Here is a 22,928-nt window from a genome sequence, read left to right on the forward strand (position 1 = left end):
AAATTTATTCCTTACGTACATTCCTTTTCATTTTCCTTCACAATCTTCCTAACGCCGCATCGTTAAGTTTGTTCGTTGGCATTAAAATTCACACGAGACAATAGCAGTCACTAGGTCTGCTCCAACGCAAAGGTTAAACAGTTTCCTCATTCGAAATAAAAGGATGGTTTTAATCGTTTGTTATTTTGCATCATGTTTGAGGATTTTTCCTCCTTGTTTCGTTAAATTTCCTTGATTTTTATTTTCTTGTATTCACGGGCTCATTTTAAATGTGCTGAAGTTTACTTAGACAGTTATTGGAACTTCCATGATGTCCAACAGACTTACATGGGCTATATTGGTTATTGAGAGTTTTTAGAGCTAGATTAGGTTTCGGTTGAGGATGAAATCCAGTTTGCAGACTTATTTTAATTAAAAGCAAGTACTATTTTGATTTATTTCGAACAAAAGAAACCCAATTTTATCCCAAAACCACGCATTTCCAGCTCTGCCAAGAAGTAAATGGAATGGACGATGTGATATTAAGGTAACATTTTTATAGTTTATTGTCTTTTGAAGTTTCAGGATTTAATAAATGTTTAGAAAATAATTGCAAATGGACTTGTTAATTACTTTCGGCCAGAGAAACGTTTTCTATATCAGCACATCAAGAGGCGAATTTGTTTTCATATCTATCTATCTATATATATATCGATATATTTGTTCATCGCTTTGAATGATATAATGAAAAAGGAAAAAAATTGTCTTCTAAAACGGCATTTGCTTTGACTTTGTATATAATAAGCTTATAGATTTTGCTTTGTTTTCTCCGTACCTTTTAAAACATAAAATTGTTTTTTGCAGCAAAAAATTAAATAAATAAAGAATTAATATTGTTTAATTGCTGTATGTTGACACTGTTATACAAATATTAATTATTTCTTGTGCACTTACCTGTTATCTACTAAAGCAATGATTTTGTTCTAAGAATAGAATGAATTTAAAGGAAACTTTCAAATGTTTGATGTTTGTTATTTATATTTTTAGTACACGTTATTTTATCATCCGATCATTTCTTTAACAAAGCTTTTTTTTTTAAAGGTTAGATTCTGAAAAACGCTTCTCTAATTAAAATATTTTTTCGCATACTTTTCATACTTTTTATAACTTTCGAATATCTTTTGTCTATCTATTTTAATTTCATAATAATCGGGAAAAATCGCCTTTTTCCGTAATAATTATATAAGCAAAATTTTTTTATCTTATATTATCTGCTTCAGTTATGTATATTATCCATGTTTTTTACAAAATAAATAAATGATTTTTTTAGTGAAACCAGTATGAAATGCTTGTGAGTAAATAAACATTAATCTTATTTACAAAAATGCTATTCCACCAAAAGAAAGGCTTATGTAATCCAGGAATTGTAACAAAATACAAATAATTTAAAAATAAAATAGATTTTTGTAAATAATCATGAAAAGAAATTTTTACAAATTGATATTATACTTTACTTTTTAAAAATCTTTCCTGAATTAAAATAAATTTCGTGTGAAAATGGAATAAATTGTCAAGAAGTATTACTTTTGTTTTTAATTAGAAAAATACTGTAGTTATTTTATATGACAGCATTATTTTATATGATTATTAATCAGTATTTTTAAATATATTATTTTATTATTAAAAATATTATGTTCCTTTAAATTAAGTACTTTTTTTTCTTTTTTGAGCACTCTAAAAATTTTCAGTATAAAAAAAATAAGTAAAATAAATTATTCAAAGTGAATGTAAGTATCATTTATTTGTGTAACTGAATTAAAATCTGAACTGTACTAAGTACTAAAAACAAAATCTTCAGGAAATCTGTTTCTAAATTTAATTGTAGTATTGTTTGATGTAAAAAAAAAGTTTTGTTTCTTTTCTTGATTTCAAAAAAATTATAATTTTTTTTTCCATTTTATACCAATGGAAGCTACGATGATATTTTTCGAGTATTTCTGACATTTAGAACGCGTGCCTTTGCTTAAGCTTCAAACGTAACCTTTCACCTCAAGAGTTCATCTGAATGTCGGCGAAAACAATGATTATGAGCCGTTGTTATGAAACAGAATTTCCAACCCCATCATCCGTATCATTCCTGTGAATCCTTCCCTGCATAGCTACGAGAACAATGAAATTCATAACACAAAGACCTTTTCCGAGCTTTTGTTCTGCCAATTTTTTTCAGAATCTCGGGTCACGTTGTTTCATATGGATCTGAAGTAAACATTTCCCCGTGCCCTGGTGAAGGAAATATTTAGTTGAAAATCGTCCGTTTAAAACAGGACGGGATTAAAACGCGTATGAAACTCTTTTCCTTTGCAATCTTATTAAAAATATAAGATTACTGAAAGCTTATTAAATGGTGTTATTCGTCATACAAGTGACATCATGACTGGATAGGAACTAATCATTTCATAAGCTTTTTTCCTGATTATATCTTTGATGATTTTTAACTTTTTTTCCTGCTTATGTTGAATGTAATATGACATTATTAACAGTAAAGAATAACATTAAACTATCATTTGTTATTTTGAAGTCATTTTTATTTTATTACACCTGCTGATAAGATGAATATCATTATTGGAAGTTCCACTCTGATGTGCAGCGATTAATCGATGAGCGAAAAAGAAAGAGCTTTAAAAAAACTATCTGGAGAAAAATATGACACATTAAAACAAAGACTCACTTAGCTCAATTAATTGAATTACAGAAAGTGCATAAGTTCAAAATAAATAAATAAAATGTTGAAAAAAAAATGATTTTTTTCCAACATTAATTATGTGTCGTCTTATTTTTATAACTTTGTATATGTCAGTTTTAAGTAGATAATTTCATCAATATTATTTTATGCTGTCATCTCATCCAAATCAACCTATGAATGAACTTTCAAAATCAGTATTGCTATGTGTAGCCGGTCTTTCAATTTATACTTGTAAAAAGAATATGATTCGTTCATGATTTAGTCTTTTTTTTTTCAATTATATTCTAAATGTTTTTATGTTTGTAATAATGGAATTCTTAAATCAATTTTCCATTCACATCTTGAAGTTCTACACGTTTGAAATTTGATATCCTTATATTCTCGTGGCCATTGCTCTATTGCTGCATTTTAAGAATGATAAGTGAATCAGCTGTGTTTATTACACTCTGACACCTGGAATCTGAGAAAAATGGATTTCATTACTTCTAAATATTTATAATAATCAGAATAAAAAGGGTCCTACTTTTTATATTTTAATAATAGTGCATTTAAAGAATAGCTTTTATCAAATATTTATATATTTCGATTCAAATTAAAATGACATAACTGCATACGTTTTTCATGTTGTGTTGATTACGTTTTTGGGTTTTCTTGTACAGGTGCACAAAGTGTCCAGGGAAGATCTGAATCCTAAAAACTTGAAGGATGAACTGGAACTGGCCCTCAAGGATAATATTAAAAGTTGCCATAATGGAGCGTCTTTGCTCTCACCTGCCGAAAGTGATGTTGTTTTGACACACTTAGAAGAGCAGAGTACCGTATCGGATCAAGTTTGGGACGGATATCAGGTAAACTGTTTTCTTAACTGTAGCTATATAAACGAAAAAGCAGAATAAAATTCTTCTTGTCGAAACAAAACTATTTCATTGCTCTAAATGCTTCAACTCGTGTTTTATCTTTCTAAGCCATCAATATTTTGATCTGTGATTGCTCGCAAAGATCCATTTCAAGAGGATGAAAGAGCTATTGACATTTATGTTGATATACAACACGTGCCTGTGTTGTATAACTTTACTCAAGATTGTTTGTTCCAATCTTTAAGTGTGTGTTATTTCTAAATACCCTTTAAAGTGGACTTTAAAAGGATTTAAATGTAATAATTATTCAAACGTATTTAGTATAAAATGCATATCCCATTTGCCCATTTTAATTTAACATATATGAAGTTTGCATAGAGAAAGTATTATAATCATCAAATCTTCGCGTTCAGATCCCTCTGAGTCCTGAAAACGCAATTCCTTTTATGAATATGATATTCGAACTAGTCAAATGAAATTTGGTGATAGACTTCACATCAAATGGGTAGATTCAAATTTTGAATATGATTTTTTCTTTGAAATATGTCTGTCCGACTGTTCAATTTTAGGCTAAGCAATTATTTCAAAACTGAGTGAGCAAGATGGATTAAATTTAGTACACAGGTGTAACATTTAAAGGTAGATATGTGTAAAATGAACATCCAATCCGTCAAGGGGTCGACTGTCTCTTGGTCTTTTTTGAATTATAAAGTGCAATCGCTATAATTCAAAACAACTTAAGTAAATGAGATTTGGCTCGCAGTGTACATATCTAAAATATAGATCTTTTATCAAATTTTGAAATACAAGTGCCAAAAGCTTGGCCATTTATACCTGTCAAAGCATGTTAATGTGATGACTTAAAATATGAAATTTAATACGATATTCAGTAGCAAATCTTCCATTCTAGTTCTGTGTCAAATTTTGGTTTTAGTTTGGTGGGGGAAATGCGTTTTCTATTTTTTTGATACTTGTGTATTAACCACATCCTAACGATTAATAGTCGAATATCGCACAATAATAGGCTCTTTCTTAACTATTATTCGCCACTGGCATGCGGTTAATAATACTTAAGTACATTTACTAGAGCGTATGCTAGAGAATTTCGGGAAGGCCACTACTTCTGGTTTACAGTTATTACCGAATTAAAAAAATTATATTAATCTTAGATTGCGCTTTATATGAAGTGTGAAATTAGTATTTCTGTTGGATATAGCGTTTTATTTTATTACTAGCAACTTTAAATGGAAATAATGCAATAATTGATATAAGATCCTCTCACCTCCCGTTTTTTATAGATATAAGCAAAAATGTCCATAAAATGCCCGCGAGTTTTGTAGTTTATTTTTTATTTGAATATCTTGAATATAAAAAATGCATCTTAAGTATTTTTCAAATCAAATCGATATCATATTTGATTCATTTATTTAAATAGAAAGATGATATTTTGCAATAATTATGTTGTGATACAATTGCACGCGTATATGAGTAGAAAGATTTTATTTAATCGATGAAAATGAATGGTAATCAATCTTTTCTGGAAATTATTGTTACAGTTTTATTTTTTGAGCTCCTAATTTACGCTTCTTATTAAATTTTTATTGCGTTTTTTATTTACTTCAGAAGTGATCAAAAATGGAAGCTTAATTAATTTTTTTCAATAATTACGATATTGTTACTAATAAAGAAACGTCTTATTTGTAGGATATGCCTTATCTTAGCGAGGCCTACTCCGATGCGACGGTGGATGAAGATGCTGTTCGAAAATTGACTGAATTTGGAGATGATTATGGTTCGGCCATTGGGCAGCCGCTGCGTTTCCTCGACATAGGCGATGAAACGAAGCTTGACGCTTCCAAATCCCCATCCAAGAAAATTTCCAAAGTAATGGCTTTTCCAATGAAATTTGCATTTAACTGCCTTATTTTACACTACTGAAATGAGTGCCATTGTATAATGATCTCTGCACACTCATCTACTTTCTTGCTCTTTTGAGAGGATTTTAGATTTTTCACTGACATTTTGAGGAACATTAAATTGTTTTGCTTGAATGATAATTGTTTTTCTAAAATATTATTATACAATTATTTATAATATTTTGAAGATTAAATTCTTTGTTCTGAAAATTGTTATTTACATTTAAGATTTCATTTGTAAACCATAATTATACTATCGAACTGATGAGGATTAAAAACAATTTTTACAAGTGAATAACAGGCGAATCGATTTATTTCTTCAAAAAGGCATGCATCTGGTAGACATACCGCGCTCCTTTGAACACCTCTTGCGTCCCATTGTTATCTCTAATAAATTATTAAGTAGTGTAAATTGGAAGTATTAATTTGAATTGTTTGAGTGCGATTAATGAATTATTTCTTACATAGAAAGAATTTTTTTTTGTCTCAAAAGCAAGTATTTTTAGCATGTTTAAAAAGTAATTCAATAATGCAATCAAATAAGAAAGAATAATAAATAATATAACAATCGCTAACATTCGTTAAAACTGTGATTTTTATTTTTATTTTTCACTCATATATTATATATTTTATTTCTTAGAACCATTCGCACAGTAACGATTCCGATTCCGACTTGGAAGACTTGCATCACATCATCGAGGAAGCGGGAAAAGCGCTGCAATTTGCTCGTGTTACTCTTAAAAGAAGACAATCAGGAGATTTCTTTTCATCTGCCGAAAACGTGAGTGAAATATGACAACATTAGTAATTCCTTAAACACTTTTTTAATATTAAATATAAAATAATATCGCCCTGAGATATTTTCTGATGTATAAAAAAGCCCACATATATCGTGTTTGGGAAAAAGTAACCATTTTAAAAATTTATTTTGACTCAATTTCTCTTTTGATTTGAGAAATTGATATCCTTTTTATCTCAATATATTTATAGAATACAGAAAGGATTCTTGAATTATTATTATTAATAATAAAATTATTTGTGTATATCAAACTATAAAGGCCTCAAAAGATTCACTAAAAGTGGAAATCTGGGGAAAAGAAGTTCTCTTGCCCTTCACTGATACATTTATATATTATTAGAATTTTCAGTCTATGTTTATAGACGATGTCTTTATATTTCTTACATAGTAACAAATTCATTGAAATGTAGAAAAATGAAGTCAAATTTTACTGATTTGGAAGGCAGTTCCGTCGCTATATCATCTTAAAATTTTTATAAACATTAATAAGTGCTGTTGTTTCTTAAAATTTAATATTGTCTGTACAATTTTTTAATTAATGGTTTCAATTAGAACCGATGTAAAAACGAAATAAAGGAATAGAAATTCAATATTCATTGACTTGGATGGACTATGACACTTTCGCCTTTAGCATCACTTTGGAATGTTAAACATAAATAATAATAATTATCATTTTATTTTCTGGTTTAAACGATAACTTTTCTATAACTTTATTTTAAAACTCTAGTACGATCTAATAAGAGTACTAGAAAATCGGGTCTATATTTTGAAAGTCTTTTTTTTTCCCCGACAGATTCAAATCAAAATTTGACATTGAACTACATTTACACTCAGCAGATTTCATTCTAAACCAATTGAATACATTTCATTCAATTCAAACAAACGTTTCATTTATTTACGTCACTGTGCTTACAGGCATAAGAAAGTGAAAACCAACAAACGTTTCCACATTTTAACAAATTTACTGCAACATTTGACAAGAATCTCCACATTAAATTCTAAAACTGTGAAACCAATTTTATTTTTGTATCTTTTTACATTGTGTAGTAATGTTCACCGACAGATCAATAGACAGACTCCTTTCGAATAGATCTTGATCAAAATTTGACAGAAATTTACAACATGGTCCATATGCCAACTTTCCTTTATCTGGCTCAAAAAGTTTTGTGAGTTATCGAGTCCGTAGAAAGAGAGACGTCATGCCGGAAATATGTTTTTCCGTTTTGGGGTGATCTGAAACCTGCATATAAGTCGAAATCTCGAGTTTCGATTATTTAAGGATTACGATACTTTCTCTTCAAGTATTTCGTGTAAGAAAAAAGGGAAAAAATGTTTTTATTTCATATTAAAAAAAATAATGCATTTGCCTGAGGTTTCAGTAGTGCATGAGTGTGTGCATAAGTCATTTACCATCTCATTACAGAAATGCTAATTTAATAAATGAACTTCTCTAATATTTTTACAAGCAGCATTAAATGTCAAAATTGGAGATGAAGAAAGATTCACTGAGCAAATGGATTCATAAAAACTTCAGAGATTTGAATGAATAAGAATACTTGATTCCCACCTTTTACTCTTCAGCTGAAATATAGTGTTCGTATTAGCAATTCTCAAGCGATTCAATTTTAGAAATTTTTAATTCATTAAATGATGATATATTAGAAACTTAAAAAATAATTTTTTGATACCCATTATTTGTTAAAATAAATTGTTTGTTTCTTTGTAAGGCATTTTATTTTCTGCAACATTAACACTTTTTTTCTATCATGTAGGATTTAGTGGTTTCTGCGTCATAAAAGAGAGTGTCAGTTTTCTCACGAGATAACAGCGTTTAGTTGTTTCTGTGTACTTTTGTTGATAAAAGAATCCCCATTTTATAAGAATAATTAGAATACACTGTCCACTTTTGTTAAAATGATACTGGTGGTAATATTTCATTCTATTGATTTTAAAGGTTCCTAATTTTGGCTTCTCTTTGTAATAATTTCTGTATATATATTCCCATAATATTAGCAAATTTCTTTCAGGCTCTTAAACTGTTATTTTATGATTTTAAAACATTTATTTAGAGTTGCTCAATTTTTAGCCAAAACATTCTATCATGTAAAGATGCTTCTAACTTTATTTTCAGATCTGGTGATACCTTTGCTTAAAGAATTCAAGGTTGTATAGTTATTAAAAGAACCTTATAAACTATAATGCTGAGCCACTCTTAAACGCGTTATGGATTTGGATGAATAATTAAATTGTCCCATGAAAAAGTATATATATAGTGCATCTCAAAAAGATAAATTGTAGGTTGTGAACAAATTGTATAATATAATCTTTATTAAATGAAAATAACAAAATATATTTAAAAAGAAGGTAGAAAATTTCTTTTACAACTTATTGTGAACCACCTCTCAAAGAAAGTGTAGCATCTACTGAATTTAATTTTTTCGAAACTTGCTTTTTTATGAAAAAAAAATTAATTTTCAAAATAGGTAAAAATATAAAATTATGTTAACTTATTTTAGTAGAAACAGCATAGAAAAATTATTTGATTGCACACGGATTTTGGATTCACTTCATTTTCCTTATTTAGAAATATTGAAACATAAATCCATGACACATATCTGATGCTTCATTTGATTGACGTAATCGTTTCTAATGCTATTTAGCTTAATGTCGGAGTGATGCGATTTATTAAATTTTCTTTTTGACATCCATAATTTTCAATATTTAATTCATCTCAGCTGGTTATGCATTCTTATCTAAAGTGATTGTTTTCGGTATATAATTGTTTATTTTTTAAAGAATAAATAATAAATAACTACTTTTAATGTGTTCAACCTTTTAAATATGGACTTACCTCAGATTAAAATGTCCTTAAATATAATCTTTCTTAAATGTAATATATTACTCATTTTATTATCTATGCCAGATTTTAAATCACAAATCATTCTGAAATAAATAAACAAAAACCTCTATTGAAGATAGTTATCATGCTTATTGAATTTCTAGAAAGCATTTGTAAACTACTGCAACAAAAGCTAGTTTTTAAATTACTTTTCTACTGGTATTTTTGAAATCTGTATTTAACAAGAATATTTTAATCCATTTATTTTTCAATCGTATATTTAAAAAATCTGCAAAATGTTCATAAATTCTCCAAACGTGTGTAAAATTTTATTTTCTGATTTTTTTTTTTTTTTTTTTTTAATTTCGTCGATTGAATTTTATTTGTCGATTGAATTTTTATTTGTTTGTTTTATGAAATTTTTTTCTCTCACAATAATTACTTTTTTTCTTGCTTTAACCCAATATTTTTTTAATTAATAGGAATTGACTAATTTAATGATATATAAAATACATAAAAATTTTCCCATTTCTCCCCTTTGCACAGATAGGAAGACGTGAAAGAATATAGGAAATCATTCCTATACATAAGTTTTAAAATATTTCCCTAGATGGCGGCACAAACAAGGGACCCTATCTGTGCTGATTTATCAGAATGGTGAATGAATTTTTAAAGAATGATGCTGCCTTTAGAATTTTATTTTTTTAGTTTTCTGAGTCACGTAACATATACACGGTGATCAGAATTTTCCGAGCAATTCTAATAGTGTTCATACAAAACTTAAACTGCGAATACATAATGCGTCACATAACTGTTTCGTAATTTTTTTTTCTTGGCTGCGTGTGTATCCCTGTTCTTTGATTTCGCCAGTTGAGCTATAAATAAAAGGTCCTGATGAAACTTGGAGGAAGAAGAATCTTTTTATTCAAAGGAGTTGTATTATACATAAACACAACATGGGTGAGTGAGGTCTTCTGGCAGTCTGTTGTTTCTCTAACGTAACAGTGCTCTAATTCGAAACAATTCGAGCGGTTGACGGTGTGCTGGATTTTAATGAACATTAGTGTGATATGGTTGTGAGGATGGAAATTAAATATCTGCATTTTTATAGGACCTATAATAAAAGTAAGTAAAATAATCAAGTGATAAAATGGTATTGGTGTTTTTTTTATTTTAATGATTAAAATATAAAATTTATATAAACTATCCCCAATTTTGAAAGAAAAAAAAAATAATAGTGCCCATTTTACATTTAAAGCAGTAGAAAGTATGAAATAGCTCTTGTGATGTTTCTAAGCTTCATATATTGCATTTCTAGAAAACAAAATTTACTTAGAAGAATTAATAAATAACTTCCTTTAACCCGGTTTTATTAAAATGTTATTCATTTAATGTCCTATGTCTTCCTCCAGTTTTTCGAATCAATTGTCACATTTGTTAAAACGAGGAAGAGAAGTGATAAATTACACAATGATTTTATCCTGCTATTATTTGTTATGTTAATGTTTAGGAAATAGGCTATAAAGTGTTTAAAAAACAAAGCTGTCTTTTTTAAAAGGTTTTCAGTGATTTTCGCTGTTTTATATATTCCTTAAAGAATCTATGTATCAAATTCTATAAACTATCTTTAAAAATATTATTTAGCTGTAATATTGAGATATATGCATAATTTAAATAGTCAATGAGCGAAATTGAATTTATGATGGAAAAAGTGATGAACGGAAAATTAATGTTTATGTTAATGTTAATGTTTAGGAAATAGGCTATAAAGTGTTTAAAAAGCAAAGCTGTCTTTTTTAAAAGGTTTTCAGTGATTTTCGCTGTTTTATATATTCCTTAAAGAATCTATGTATCAAATTCTATAAACTATCTTTAAAAATATTATTTAGCTGTAATATTGAGATATATGCATAATTTAAATAGTCAATGAGCGAAATTGAATTTATGATGGAAAAAGTGATGAACGGAAAATTAATGTTTATGTTAATGTTAATGTTTAGGAAATAGGCTATAAAGTGTTTAAAAAACAAAGCTGTCTTTTTTAAAAGGTTTTCAGTGATTTTCGCTGTTTTATATATTCCTTAAAGAATCTATGTATCAAATTGTATAAACTATCTTTAAAAATATTATTTAGCTGTAATATTGAGATATATGCATAATTTAAATAGTCAATGAGCGAAATTGAATTTATGATGGAAAAAGTGATGAACGGAAAATTAATGTTTATGTTAATGTTAATGTTTAGGAAATAAGCTATAAAGTGTTTAAAAAGCAAAGCTGTCTTTTTTAAAAGGTTTTCAGTGATTTTCGCTGTTTTATATATTCCTTAAAGAATCTATGTATCAAATTCTATAAACTATCTTTAAAAATATTATTTAGCTGTAATATTGAGATATATGCATAATTTAAATAGTCAATGAGCGAAATTGAATTTATGATGGAAAAAGTGATGAACGGAAAATTAATGTTTATGTTAATGTTAATGTTTAGGAAATAGGCTATAAAGTGTTTAAAAAACAAAGCTGTCTTTTTTAAAAGGTTTTCAGTGATTTTCGCTGTTTTATATATTCCTTAAAGAATCTATGTATCAAATTCTATAAACTATCTTTAAAAATATTATTTAGCTGTAATATTGAGATATATGCATAATTTAAATAGTCAATGAGCGAAATTGAATTTATGATGGAAAAAGTGATGAACGGAAAATTAATGTTTATGTTAATGTTAATGTTTAGGAAATAGGCTATAAAGTGTTTAAAAAGCAAAGCTGTCTTTTTTAAAAGGTTTTCAGTGATTTTCGCTGTTTTATATATTCCTTAAAGAATCTATGTATCAAATTCTATAAACTATCTTTAAAAATATTATTTAGCTGTAATATTGAGATATATGCATAATTTAAATAGTCAATGAGCGAAATTGAATTTATGATGGAAAAAGTGATGAACGGAAAATTAATGTTTATGTTAATGTTAATGTTTAGGAAATAGGCTATAAAGTGTTTAAAAAACAAAGCTGTCTTTTTTAAAAGGTTTTCAGTGATTTTCGCTGTTTTATATATTCCTTAAAGAATCTATGTATCAAATTCTATAAACTATCTTTAAAAATATTATTTAGCTGTAATATTGAGATATATGCATAATTTAAATAGTCAATGAGCGAAATTGAATTTATGATGGAAAAAGTGATGAACGGAAAATTAATGTTTATGTTAATGTTAATGTTTAGGAAATAAGCTATAAAGTGTTTAAAAAGCAAAGCTGTCTTTTTTAAAAGGTTTTCAGTGATTTTCGCTGTTTTATATATTCCTTAAAGAATCTATGTATCAAATTCTATAAACTATCTTTAAAAATATTATTTAGCTGTAATATTGAGATATATGCATAATTTAAATAGTCAATGAGCGAAATTGAATTTATGATGGAAAAAGTGATGAACGGAAAATTAATGTTTATGTTAATGTTAATGTTTAGGAAATAGGCTATAAAGTGTTTAAAAAACAAAGCTGTCTTTTTTAAAAGGTTTCAGTGATTTTCGCTGTTTTATATATTCCTTAAAGAATCTATGTATCAAATTCTATAAACTATCTTTAAAAATATTATTTAGCTGTAATATTGAGATATATGCATATTTTAAATAGTCAATGAGCGAAATTGAATTTATGATGGAAAAAGTGATGAACGGAAAATTAATGTTTATGTTAATGTTAATGTTTAGGAAATAGGCTATAAAGTGTTTAAAAAGCAAAGCTGTCTTTTTTAAAAGGTTTTCAGTGATTTTCGCTGTTTTATATATTCCTTAAAGAATCTATGTATCAAATTCTATAAACTATCTTTAAAAATATTATTTAGCTGTAATATTGAGATATATGCATAATTTAAATAGTCAATGAGCGAAATTGAATTTATGATGGAAAAAGTGATGAACGGAAAATTAATGTTTATGTTAATGTTAATGTTTAGGAAATAGGCTATAAAGTGTTTAAAAAACAAAGCTGTCTTTTTTAAAAGGTTTTCAGTGATTTTCGCTGTTTTATATATTCCTTAAAGAATCTATGTATCAAATTCTATAAACTATCTTTAAAAATATTATTTAGCTGTAATATTGAGATATATGCATAATTTAAATAGTCAATGAGCGAAATTGAATTTATGATGGAAAAAGTGATGAACGGAAAATTAATGTTTATGTTAATGTTAATGTTTAGGAAATAGGCTATAAAGTGTTTAAAAAGCAAAGCTGTCTTTTTTAAAAGGTTTTCAGTGATTTTCGCTGTTTTATATATTCCTTAAAGAATCTATGTATCAAATTCTATAAACTATCTTTAAAAATATTATTTAGCTGTAATATTGAGATATATGCATAATTTAAATAGTCAATGAGCGAAATTGAATTTATGATGGAAAAAGTGATGAACGGAAAATTAATGTTTATGTTAATGTTAATGTTTAGGAAATAGGCTATAAAGTGTTTAAAAAACAAAGCTGTCTTTTTTAAAAGGTTTCAGTGATTTTCGCTGTTTTATATATTCCTTAAAGAATCTATGTATCAAATTCTATAAACTATCTTTAAAAATATTATTTAGCTGTAATATTGAGATATATGCATAATTTAAATAGTCAATGAGCGAAATTGAATTTATGATGTAGATACTTAACCATTATAATTGAAACATTCTGGAGTTCTGCCTCAGGAATTTTTTTTCTGAAACGGGAGGGAAAAAAAAGAAAGTGTTAACGTATGTATTAATTTCAGTTCATGGGATCATTAAATTAACACAATTACTTTATAAATCATTGTTAAATGTTATTTATCATTTAAATGAAAATACTTTCCTGATTTATTTTATGTTACAATATCTTGTTTAAATAACTAATATTAAATTGTATAAAATTAAAAGTAAGAAAAATAAGCGAGTTGTGCTTTTTTTAAGGAATTTATTGAATAACCATTGTTTTCGTATTTATCTTTCCATTCATTATCATTTCATATTAAATATATTTCTCCCAGAAACAAACAAAATTTTCTTTAACTCGGTTCATTTGAAATGAGTATTAAAAAAGTAATTACATTAGTATCATTTTGATCCATTGATCTGCATAGCATCTCTTTATTATCATTATTATTGAAAGTGAAAGACCCTGCGTTCTCATTTTCGGCCTGCATTATCCAAAAATATTGATTGTTTTATGCTACTAAAATCCTAGACGATAAATCGCTTGAAATCAAAAGTGAGGAAATTTTTTCACACAATTATGGTACTATATATAATGTATTTTTTGAAATAATGCTTAAAATGAAATGATACCTTCTGTACTTGAACGAAATCTTTGCTGTTATCTCATACAAATGTTTTAGAATATCGCTTTCACGTAGACTTAAGGAAAACATTCTTCAGCTTTTAAATGTTTGTACGGACCCTATTCATTCCCAACGGAAGACTGAATAAATATTAGATATCCCATCTGCTATCAAGCTGTGAACGCGGGAAGAAGCCTAATTATTTTCATATGGTGGTTGTACGACAGGAAATGAGAACTAACGGTAGTGCCACTTGTTGCTATTGTTCCTTCCCTTCTCCTGTGACCCATTTAATTCTCGCACTTATGTTGAATCAAGCGATTGGTATTTATTTTTTTTTAAACCAAAGGATTTAGACTTTAATCTTCTCTCTCTCTCTCTCTTCCTTTCACATAAAACCTGGCTAGTCTGAGCTCACCTTTCAAGTACTTGATCACACAAATTATCTTTTCATCAGATACAAACTGATTTTATTCACTAAAGCTGAAAAATTCATTTTTTAATGCGAATTATTTGGAAATCTGATCATAATCGATTTTATTGCATCATTAAGCATCCTATATTGTAGAAATTGAAAAACGGTGCGTGCTAATATGTCGTCATCCCTTAACTAATGATATGCTTTTAATTTATGCATGGAATTAAGAAAATAATTTTATTTAAGTATTTATGCAGCTTTAGTGAGTTCATCAAAAAATGAAGGGGAAAAAATAAAACAAATTTTATGAATTTTGTTTTTCTTACCAATAATAGTATTTATTCAATCTTAGAAAAAAAAATTTAAAAATATTAATCTTTTTAAAAAATTAATTTAAACACGAATATGTTAATGTTTAAAATCTATTCCTATTTTACTATCAGTTTATGCAAATTATTCCATACAAAGTTTAAAAAATCTTAGATCAATAGAAAAAAATTTTTTAAAAAATTATGCTACAATTTTACCTACTACACTGTATACAAATTCTTAACTATTAGAAATATTTTAATCTATATAATAAGTATTTCGTAAAATGTATAGAAGCGTTACTTTTTATATGCTAGTAAGATTGTTTAAATGGTGTCAAGTTAAACTACTCCGTTTTGAAGGAACGATAAAAGGAAATTTAAGTCCCCAGTTGCTAATTAACTGTTAATTCGTAATATATGCCACATTATTACAATTAAGTTTCAAGCATCTTAATTAATTTTATGGAACTAGCGTATCATTGAAACATTAATTCGGCATAATTTAAAGTTATCTGAAATTTTATGTTGTGGTACAAAAGTAAAGAAACTGGAATGAGCTTAAACATCCGCTGATTCCACTTCCGATAACGCATTGAAAGATAAACTGTTGTTGGATTTCTGCTCAGCGGAAAGCCATGTATACAACTTTGACATTGATCTCTCTAACCTTCTGCAAATGCTACTTTCCACGACTTTCAAAAATTCACCTGCAGTGTCTGACGGGGGATTGGAAAGCCAAGCGTCAAATAAAAAATGCGAGTCGCGGAAACATAACTCTAAACACAACCTGTTTTGATCGCCCACATGCTCAGCGTTACGTCATGGTTAAATGGACGGTCCTCCTTCGCAAGTATGTTTATCCGAGCACTTTCAGCAGATGGAAAAAGTGATGAACCAACGTTTCAGTATTATTGAATTTTACGAGCCATCTGATAAAAGTTTGACAGAACAGGAATCTTCCATTCCGACTCTCTTCGTTCATGTCAACTACATAGCTTTTAATGGACTCGTAAGTGCACTTGTTTTTATCTCTGATTATAAACAGAGTCTAAAAGAATCTTTTAATGTTGTTAGATAGTAATTAAAAGAATAATATTTTTAGAAATGAGCTATTTTTAGCTTGAAAAATGTACGATGCGATATGTATACGGTTTTCATGATAGCGTAATATAATAGCTTGGCCGTAAAAATTCTTGCAATAAACGCGAAGAATTTTCTGTTTAATATTGTTGCTAAAAGCAAAGTTTTTGCTTTCTTTATAATGCTTGCATTTAATGTATTCCTAATGTAACTAAGCTTAAAAGAACAAATGATTGTGCTCGAAAGATAATGTATTAAGTCTAAGGTGATCTCGGTAGGTTCTTAACTGCGTATAAATATTCTCGTTAAGCTCATGGTGGTGAAGAAGTGAAGGGCGAGTCTATTTAACTTAAAATTATAATGGAGCATTTGAGTTGAAGTATTTAGTATCGATTTCTATCGAATCCAATTTATAAATTAGATCATTATCAGTCGAATTCCCACATTTCTTGTTAAATTTAGCGTATTTTTGCTAATAACGTTAAGATAAAAATATTTTTTTAAAAAATATTGTAGTTCTAAATTTTATTTTGAAACCTACCTAGTGAAAAAGAATACCTTGTTTTCAATGTTAATAATTTCAGTATTAAAATAAAAATGGTCCTTTTAGTATTGTGGTCTGTGTATTTTCCTGTTTTCCATTAGTTATTTAAAATAAATGCAATGCATGCCGATTTTGTTGATTGTTCTGGAAAAGATTTAAACGAATCTAAACTAATCTTTTTTGCACTTTTATTTATGAATGTGTGTTTTATTTCCACTATAAAAAGTTCGGGATTCAGAATAAAAGAGGCCGCTTTTTTCTTTTCAAGGCATTTCATGATATACTTCATCATATATTGCTTACTCGATATTCCCATGTCGGTCGTAACACATAAAGCTTTATCGTAATAGCTCATGGCTATTCACTCTTTAGGTTTCGATCTTCACCCTCTCTCGCTAATGTTCATTTTCTGCGAAGAATATTACATCAAACGAAAGAAGCAACTTATGTACAGTCGTTGAAATTTTTGAAAAAAAAATACCTGAGGCTTAGATTTTGTAAGCGAATTTCAATATAAACGTGTAGATATCAAAAAGCGTTAAAAGCATTATTTATAACTTAATGACAATTTTTTTCCTTTTCCTAAAATCTGAATTTTATCAAAACACCTTTACAACAACCATCAATAACTCATCCTGTTTTATCATTTGCAAATAGATGTACGCATCGCTTCATTAAAAAAAATGTAGTTAATAATTTGTTTATTGTTTCTGCCGGTATCTAGGTAAGATTTGCACGAGTAATATCTGATTACCGTCGAATTCCAAAGTAAAAGGGATTCTGATAACTGACAATCGCACGTCCCGACAGATCTGGAACATCTAATCACTTTTAGATTACGGGAGTAAAATGCCGTTTATTTCTAAAGTCTATCTCTACGCGCCGTTAGATTTGAATATAAATTAAAACTCAAATAATAAAAAGAATACAAAAATATTTTATTATTCTGTTACCTCTTGTAGTTGCTTATCTAATACATTATGAAATATATGCAAAATTCTTGATTTCTTTCTTCTTCTTGATTTCTGCAAAGATAGCTAACCAGCATAGAATTTATGAATACAATAATAATCAGAATGAAAAAAATTTTTAATACACCGCTTTCTTATTAACGTATATTGCCTTTGAAATGCTAATCTATAATTGGTATTGATTAATTAACAACCAAGCATTTCTGCGTTCTCAGTCTGCAAAGAGTTTTCGTAATCACGATCCTCTCTGACGTAGGATGGAATTCGGCCTGATCCTCTGTTCACGAAATCGACTCCGTGCATAAGCTCTCTGTATTAACGTTCGAAAGACGTCGATGAAACGTGCGCACAACAATCGTTTTTCAGGAACGTGTCACAACGAAAGCGTGACCTTCCTGGTTGCATAACAAATGAACATTCGTTGATAGATCCGGGCAAAAGGTCTGGCATCGGGCCATGTTTTCAATTATGAATTGAGGGACTGGTACGATTCAATTCACAAATGACCAAACAATGCTTAATTGTCCCTTATTTATAACCACGGTCGTAATAATTTACGACAGGCGGTGTTTTCACTTTGAAATCACCTCGTATAATACTTCCTGGTGAAGAGTTATATCTGCCCTCTTAAGTAAAGTGGTCTTGATTATTGGTATTGATTTTACCGCTGCATTTATATTAGAACATTTTAATGATAAGTTTAGAATATATGCATGTTTGGAAATACTTTTGGAATATAGAGTTCAAAATAAATTTTTAAATTGTATTTAAAGACATCAGAAACGTGATAATCTAGCCTGAATTCAAATTATAAAGCACAATTTTTTTAAAAAAAATCATCGTACACAAAAGAAGTTGAACTTTAATTTATGATATTAAATTCAATATATCTAAGATACAGAAATTCTTTATAAGATTGAAACACCAATTCTTTTTGTTTCCAATAGAAATCCAAATTAGTAAACATAATTTTTAAAAATATTTTTTTTACAAATATACTTGTGACGTAGAAAGAAAGTGCGGAGAAAGTTTCATAGTAGTAAATTAAATATTTAATTTTTTATTAATTAAAGGTTATGTACTTTGCACACAAACAATTAGACGACGTCCAAGTTTTATAATTTGAAGAATCCAAAATATTAGAGAAATGTTTATATAATATTTATATTACTTTATTAACACTATAAAATGCTCATTTGCAAATTGTTTTGAGATATTCTGCTATTTAAAAATATATTCAGAACTCTGATACTTAATTTAAACGTTGACGGAGATAGAAATTCACTATTAAAAATGGTTATGTATCATAATGCATGTTTTAAACACATATTCAAGTTACTGATCACAAAATTTTGAAAAAAGTTTTTTGTACAGGAGTTTTAAATTATTAAAAATTGACGGGAGAAAATAAGCGTCAGAGTTTAGAAAAATTATGGACTGTTCGTAATCTTTCCGAGAAATTAATATCCTCATGTGCTACAGTTTTTAACATTTTAATTAAAAATATAGAACGATTTTTGTACTTGAAATAATTAGAAAAATAAAAGAACCAGTTCATCGGCCCCAATGATGAAACTCGGTTTGATTTCGCCAGTTTTTTTCTTATATGAAAGACCGAGACTTCGAGATGTATCGCTTGTACTCCGCCACTTATCATTTTCAAGACAAATCACAAAATCCAAACTCTACTATACATTTTCTCTGGATAGAAACCTTGATAGAATTTTCTATTTGCAACCACTATAACAATTTCGAAAAAAAAATTTTCATATGAATTCTTGTGACTTTATGATACGTCATGAACGGTCTCTTTCTCTCCACCAGTTTTCTTATTCGAGTGAAATTTCAAAACTCTCCCTCATTGTATATTCTCCACGGACAGAAACTTTGATGGAGTTATTCCAACTATAGTCACTGCACCCATTTCGCCAATTTTTTTTTTTTTTTAATGAAAACTCCTGGTTTCAGTTGACCGTTGAAGGCGGCTAGTCTTTTAGATTGAAAATAAGTTATTTCAAAAGCGTTTATTTACGGATGCATTGAGATTCCGTCGAGTATATATATCAAATAGAATTTTACATTTTTGTATACGGCACACACTTAAAATTTTGCTCACAAATAAGCAATGAAGGCATTTGTGACAATCGATTAAACTTCATTAGAGAAAAAATGCCGAGCTACGTTGAGTATATCAGTTTTCTATGTAAATATTCAGTTTTCTATGTAAATACTGTAATATTTACATAGAAAAAGAAACTCGGATATTGATTCGAATTTTTAGAATAATATTGTATCTCTTGATGGAAAATTTGACATTTCGCGCTGCAAGATATAATAAAGTATTCTTCATATTCATAATATATAGGACAAATTGAATTTATAGCTTAAAGATTATCTCTGAAAATTAAAGATAAAAATATGCATTGTTTCCTCTCTCACCTTTCTTGTATTCATTGGCCCTGCTGTATGCATCTGAATGTTCTCGACTGACATCCATAAAATTCGTTAAAAATTTCGAAATTGGACTTTCACTCTGATGGCTTATCACTCACTTTTTGCTTTTTCACATAAGAAGTAATAGAGAAAATATTGTAATAGTCCAAAAATTCGAACTCGAGATTTTGTCGAATCTCCTCGCTTTACACTTCCCTGATTTCGAAAAACACATTTTTGACATTATGTCTGTCTGTGACAAAGACAACTAAAAACGCTTTCAACCAAATGGATGAAATTTGATGTGTTATTTTTACACCAGCAAAATTATTCTTTTTGCTTACTTGCTCGTTTAAGAAGCTATCGTCACTAATCATGAGAAAATTGGAATGGGAGAGTTCGATGATTCTGCACATTTTAGATGTTGTGGACGTTAGAAATATTTCTGTCTGCGAGTCGATTCGATGGTCTATCTGCAAACACGATCATTCGAAAATACCAACAGTCTGCGCGAATGGTGTATCAAATTTTGCAAAATCTTTGTTAGGAAGTCTGGTTTTCATGTGAATTTAATACGATAAATGCTAAAAAGCGACAGCAATTGTTTGAAGTTGGTTTATTCTTTTTTGCAGGCTGAACTGTTGGCAACATGTGGGACGCACTTGCACTGCTTACAGACTATCTGCGAACATATTGCGATTGATGGAAAAGAAAACAACTTCTCAGATGTTGATTTGAAAGAATTGTATTGTAAGTAAAATGACGACATTTTTTTTACAAAAAATTGGCTAGTACATTTTAAACCGCCATTATATGTCTGAAAATTTCAATTATGTAAAAGAATGTAAAATTTAAAATGTCAGTAATGTACTGCACAACATTGGTTCTACTGCCATTAATATTTCCGTGAAGCAATTTCGTGGTACTAATTCAGTACCTGACATTGTTTTTGTAGATTTGGCTATAGGTTTTGAAATAAAGTGAGCATTTTATTAAATTACAGCAGTATAAGCAACACTGAAATAATCTCAGATTCATAAAATTAAATCAATGAACTAATTTTATAATATAAAAATTGATCAAATTATAAATTTGATTATAGAAATTTAATGCAAATTTAAGATTGTTATTTAAATCAATATTATTGAATAAAATAAAGATATAAATTACAATTGATCAGTGTCAATAATATATTAAAATAATAAGAATTATCTGAAACTGCATGAGGATGCCCATTAAATCCAGTAAAATGGAACATGAATATCTTTGGTTTCATTAAGTCACAAAAAAGTACTTTTGCTATGTTTTCCTTTTTTTATGCTTTGGAAATTTCATGTTGGAGACTTCAAGAACAACCTATAATCATATGCGTGTACGCCACCTGCCCTGATATCTTTCTTTTATTAATTTAATATTCTAGTAGAGCCTCGGAACCATTTTTGCTTCAGGAAAATGGCTCAGACTTATGGAAATTTGTCCCAGTAATTATGTAAAAAATACCCCTTTGTGCTCCTCTTAGTACCCGATTTTTTATAATTTTTGAGTATATTTTGTAACAATTTTTATAGGTCTCGCTTTGTGGTATTTCAAACAAAAAAACCTGAATAATTAAAACGGGGCATGACTAAGTAGAAGACTCAGATTAGCTTAGGTGCTGAAAATTTTGCATCTTTAATGAGTTTACGAATGAACGAGTTGGAATGTTTTGTCAAACCGTAATCACCAAATGTGACAATTTAGGCAGTCTCAACTGCTACCCTAAAAAAAACGGGAATTGTGTGTTTCTCTCTCAAAACTTCGGTATGTGTGTGTGTGCTCTAATGTTTAAAAAATGCAGTGAAAATGTTGAGCAGTACTGTAAAGTAGTGTAATAAATAATTATTTCCCAAATTACATTTTTTTGTTTGCTGAATTAATTTGTTTGAAAATATGAACTGACAACAATTTTTAAAAATTATTGTTCATATTATTTAAATTTCAATTTAATTATTCATATCATTTAAATTATGCTCATTAGTTATATATTTATTAGTTTTGATATTTTTTTAAATAGTTATCTTTGCTGTACTACTATATATATATTTTAAAAAAAAAAAAATGCTTGTGCATAACATTAACATACTGAATTATGTGATATTATGTCGGATTTTTTCTTCGTTCTCATTCTCAGGATTATTGATATGGAGTCGCAATCCCCATTTATATTAAAAAATCGAGCCAGTTCAGTAAAAATAATGTCAGTTTTAAAATCGGCAACCTCAAATATCTTAATAGCATTCAAATTTCATTGGCAGCTGATTCTTTTTTTTCGTTGTACAGCATTATCAGAATACCTTAACAGATAAAGTATAGTATGTGTTTTCAGTGAAAGCCTGAAATGGATGTTTCTTACCCGGAACCCGTTTATGTTCCCACTGAATTTCAGAGCTGTTGCTGATAAAGTAGTCTTAAATGTTTTATATATTCCATAATTTCATTCAGAAATGATGTTCTAAGTGATGTTGTCAGTCATTGTTATTGTTATTGTTGCCAGTTTCTTTATTATTGTTATTATTATTATTATTCGAAGAAATAACGTTTTGACAAAAGAATGCATTAATATAAAATACGAAAAAAAAAAAAGAAAAGAAAAGAAAGAAAGTTGATATCAATTTAAATTTGAAATGAAATAAAAATTTAAAATATCGTATTCTTTAATTAATCTCTCTGCACAGTTCGATGAAATTTTATGCTGACTTAG

General features: G+C 28.2%; 1 protein-coding gene across 1 annotated transcript in view; it reads left to right on the top strand.

Annotated features, from left to right (window-relative positions):
• Positions 1-22,928, top strand: part of LOC129971230 (uncharacterized) — a 398,163-nt gene that overhangs the window by 341,245 nt on the left and 33,990 nt on the right. The window contains exons 15-18 of the mRNA XM_056084816.1: positions 3,382-3,570; positions 5,284-5,463; positions 6,136-6,276; positions 20,821-20,938. Of these exons, the coding sequence (XP_055940791.1) occupies positions 3,382-3,570; positions 5,284-5,463; positions 6,136-6,276; positions 20,821-20,938 (628 nt within the window). The remainder of the gene's footprint in view (positions 1-3,381; positions 3,571-5,283; positions 5,464-6,135; positions 6,277-20,820; positions 20,939-22,928) is intronic.

Source organism: Argiope bruennichi, chromosome 6, assembly GCF_947563725.1.
Source record: "Argiope bruennichi chromosome 6, qqArgBrue1.1, whole genome shotgun sequence".
Classification (NCBI taxonomy): Eukaryota; Metazoa; Arthropoda; class Arachnida; order Araneae; family Araneidae; genus Argiope; species Argiope bruennichi.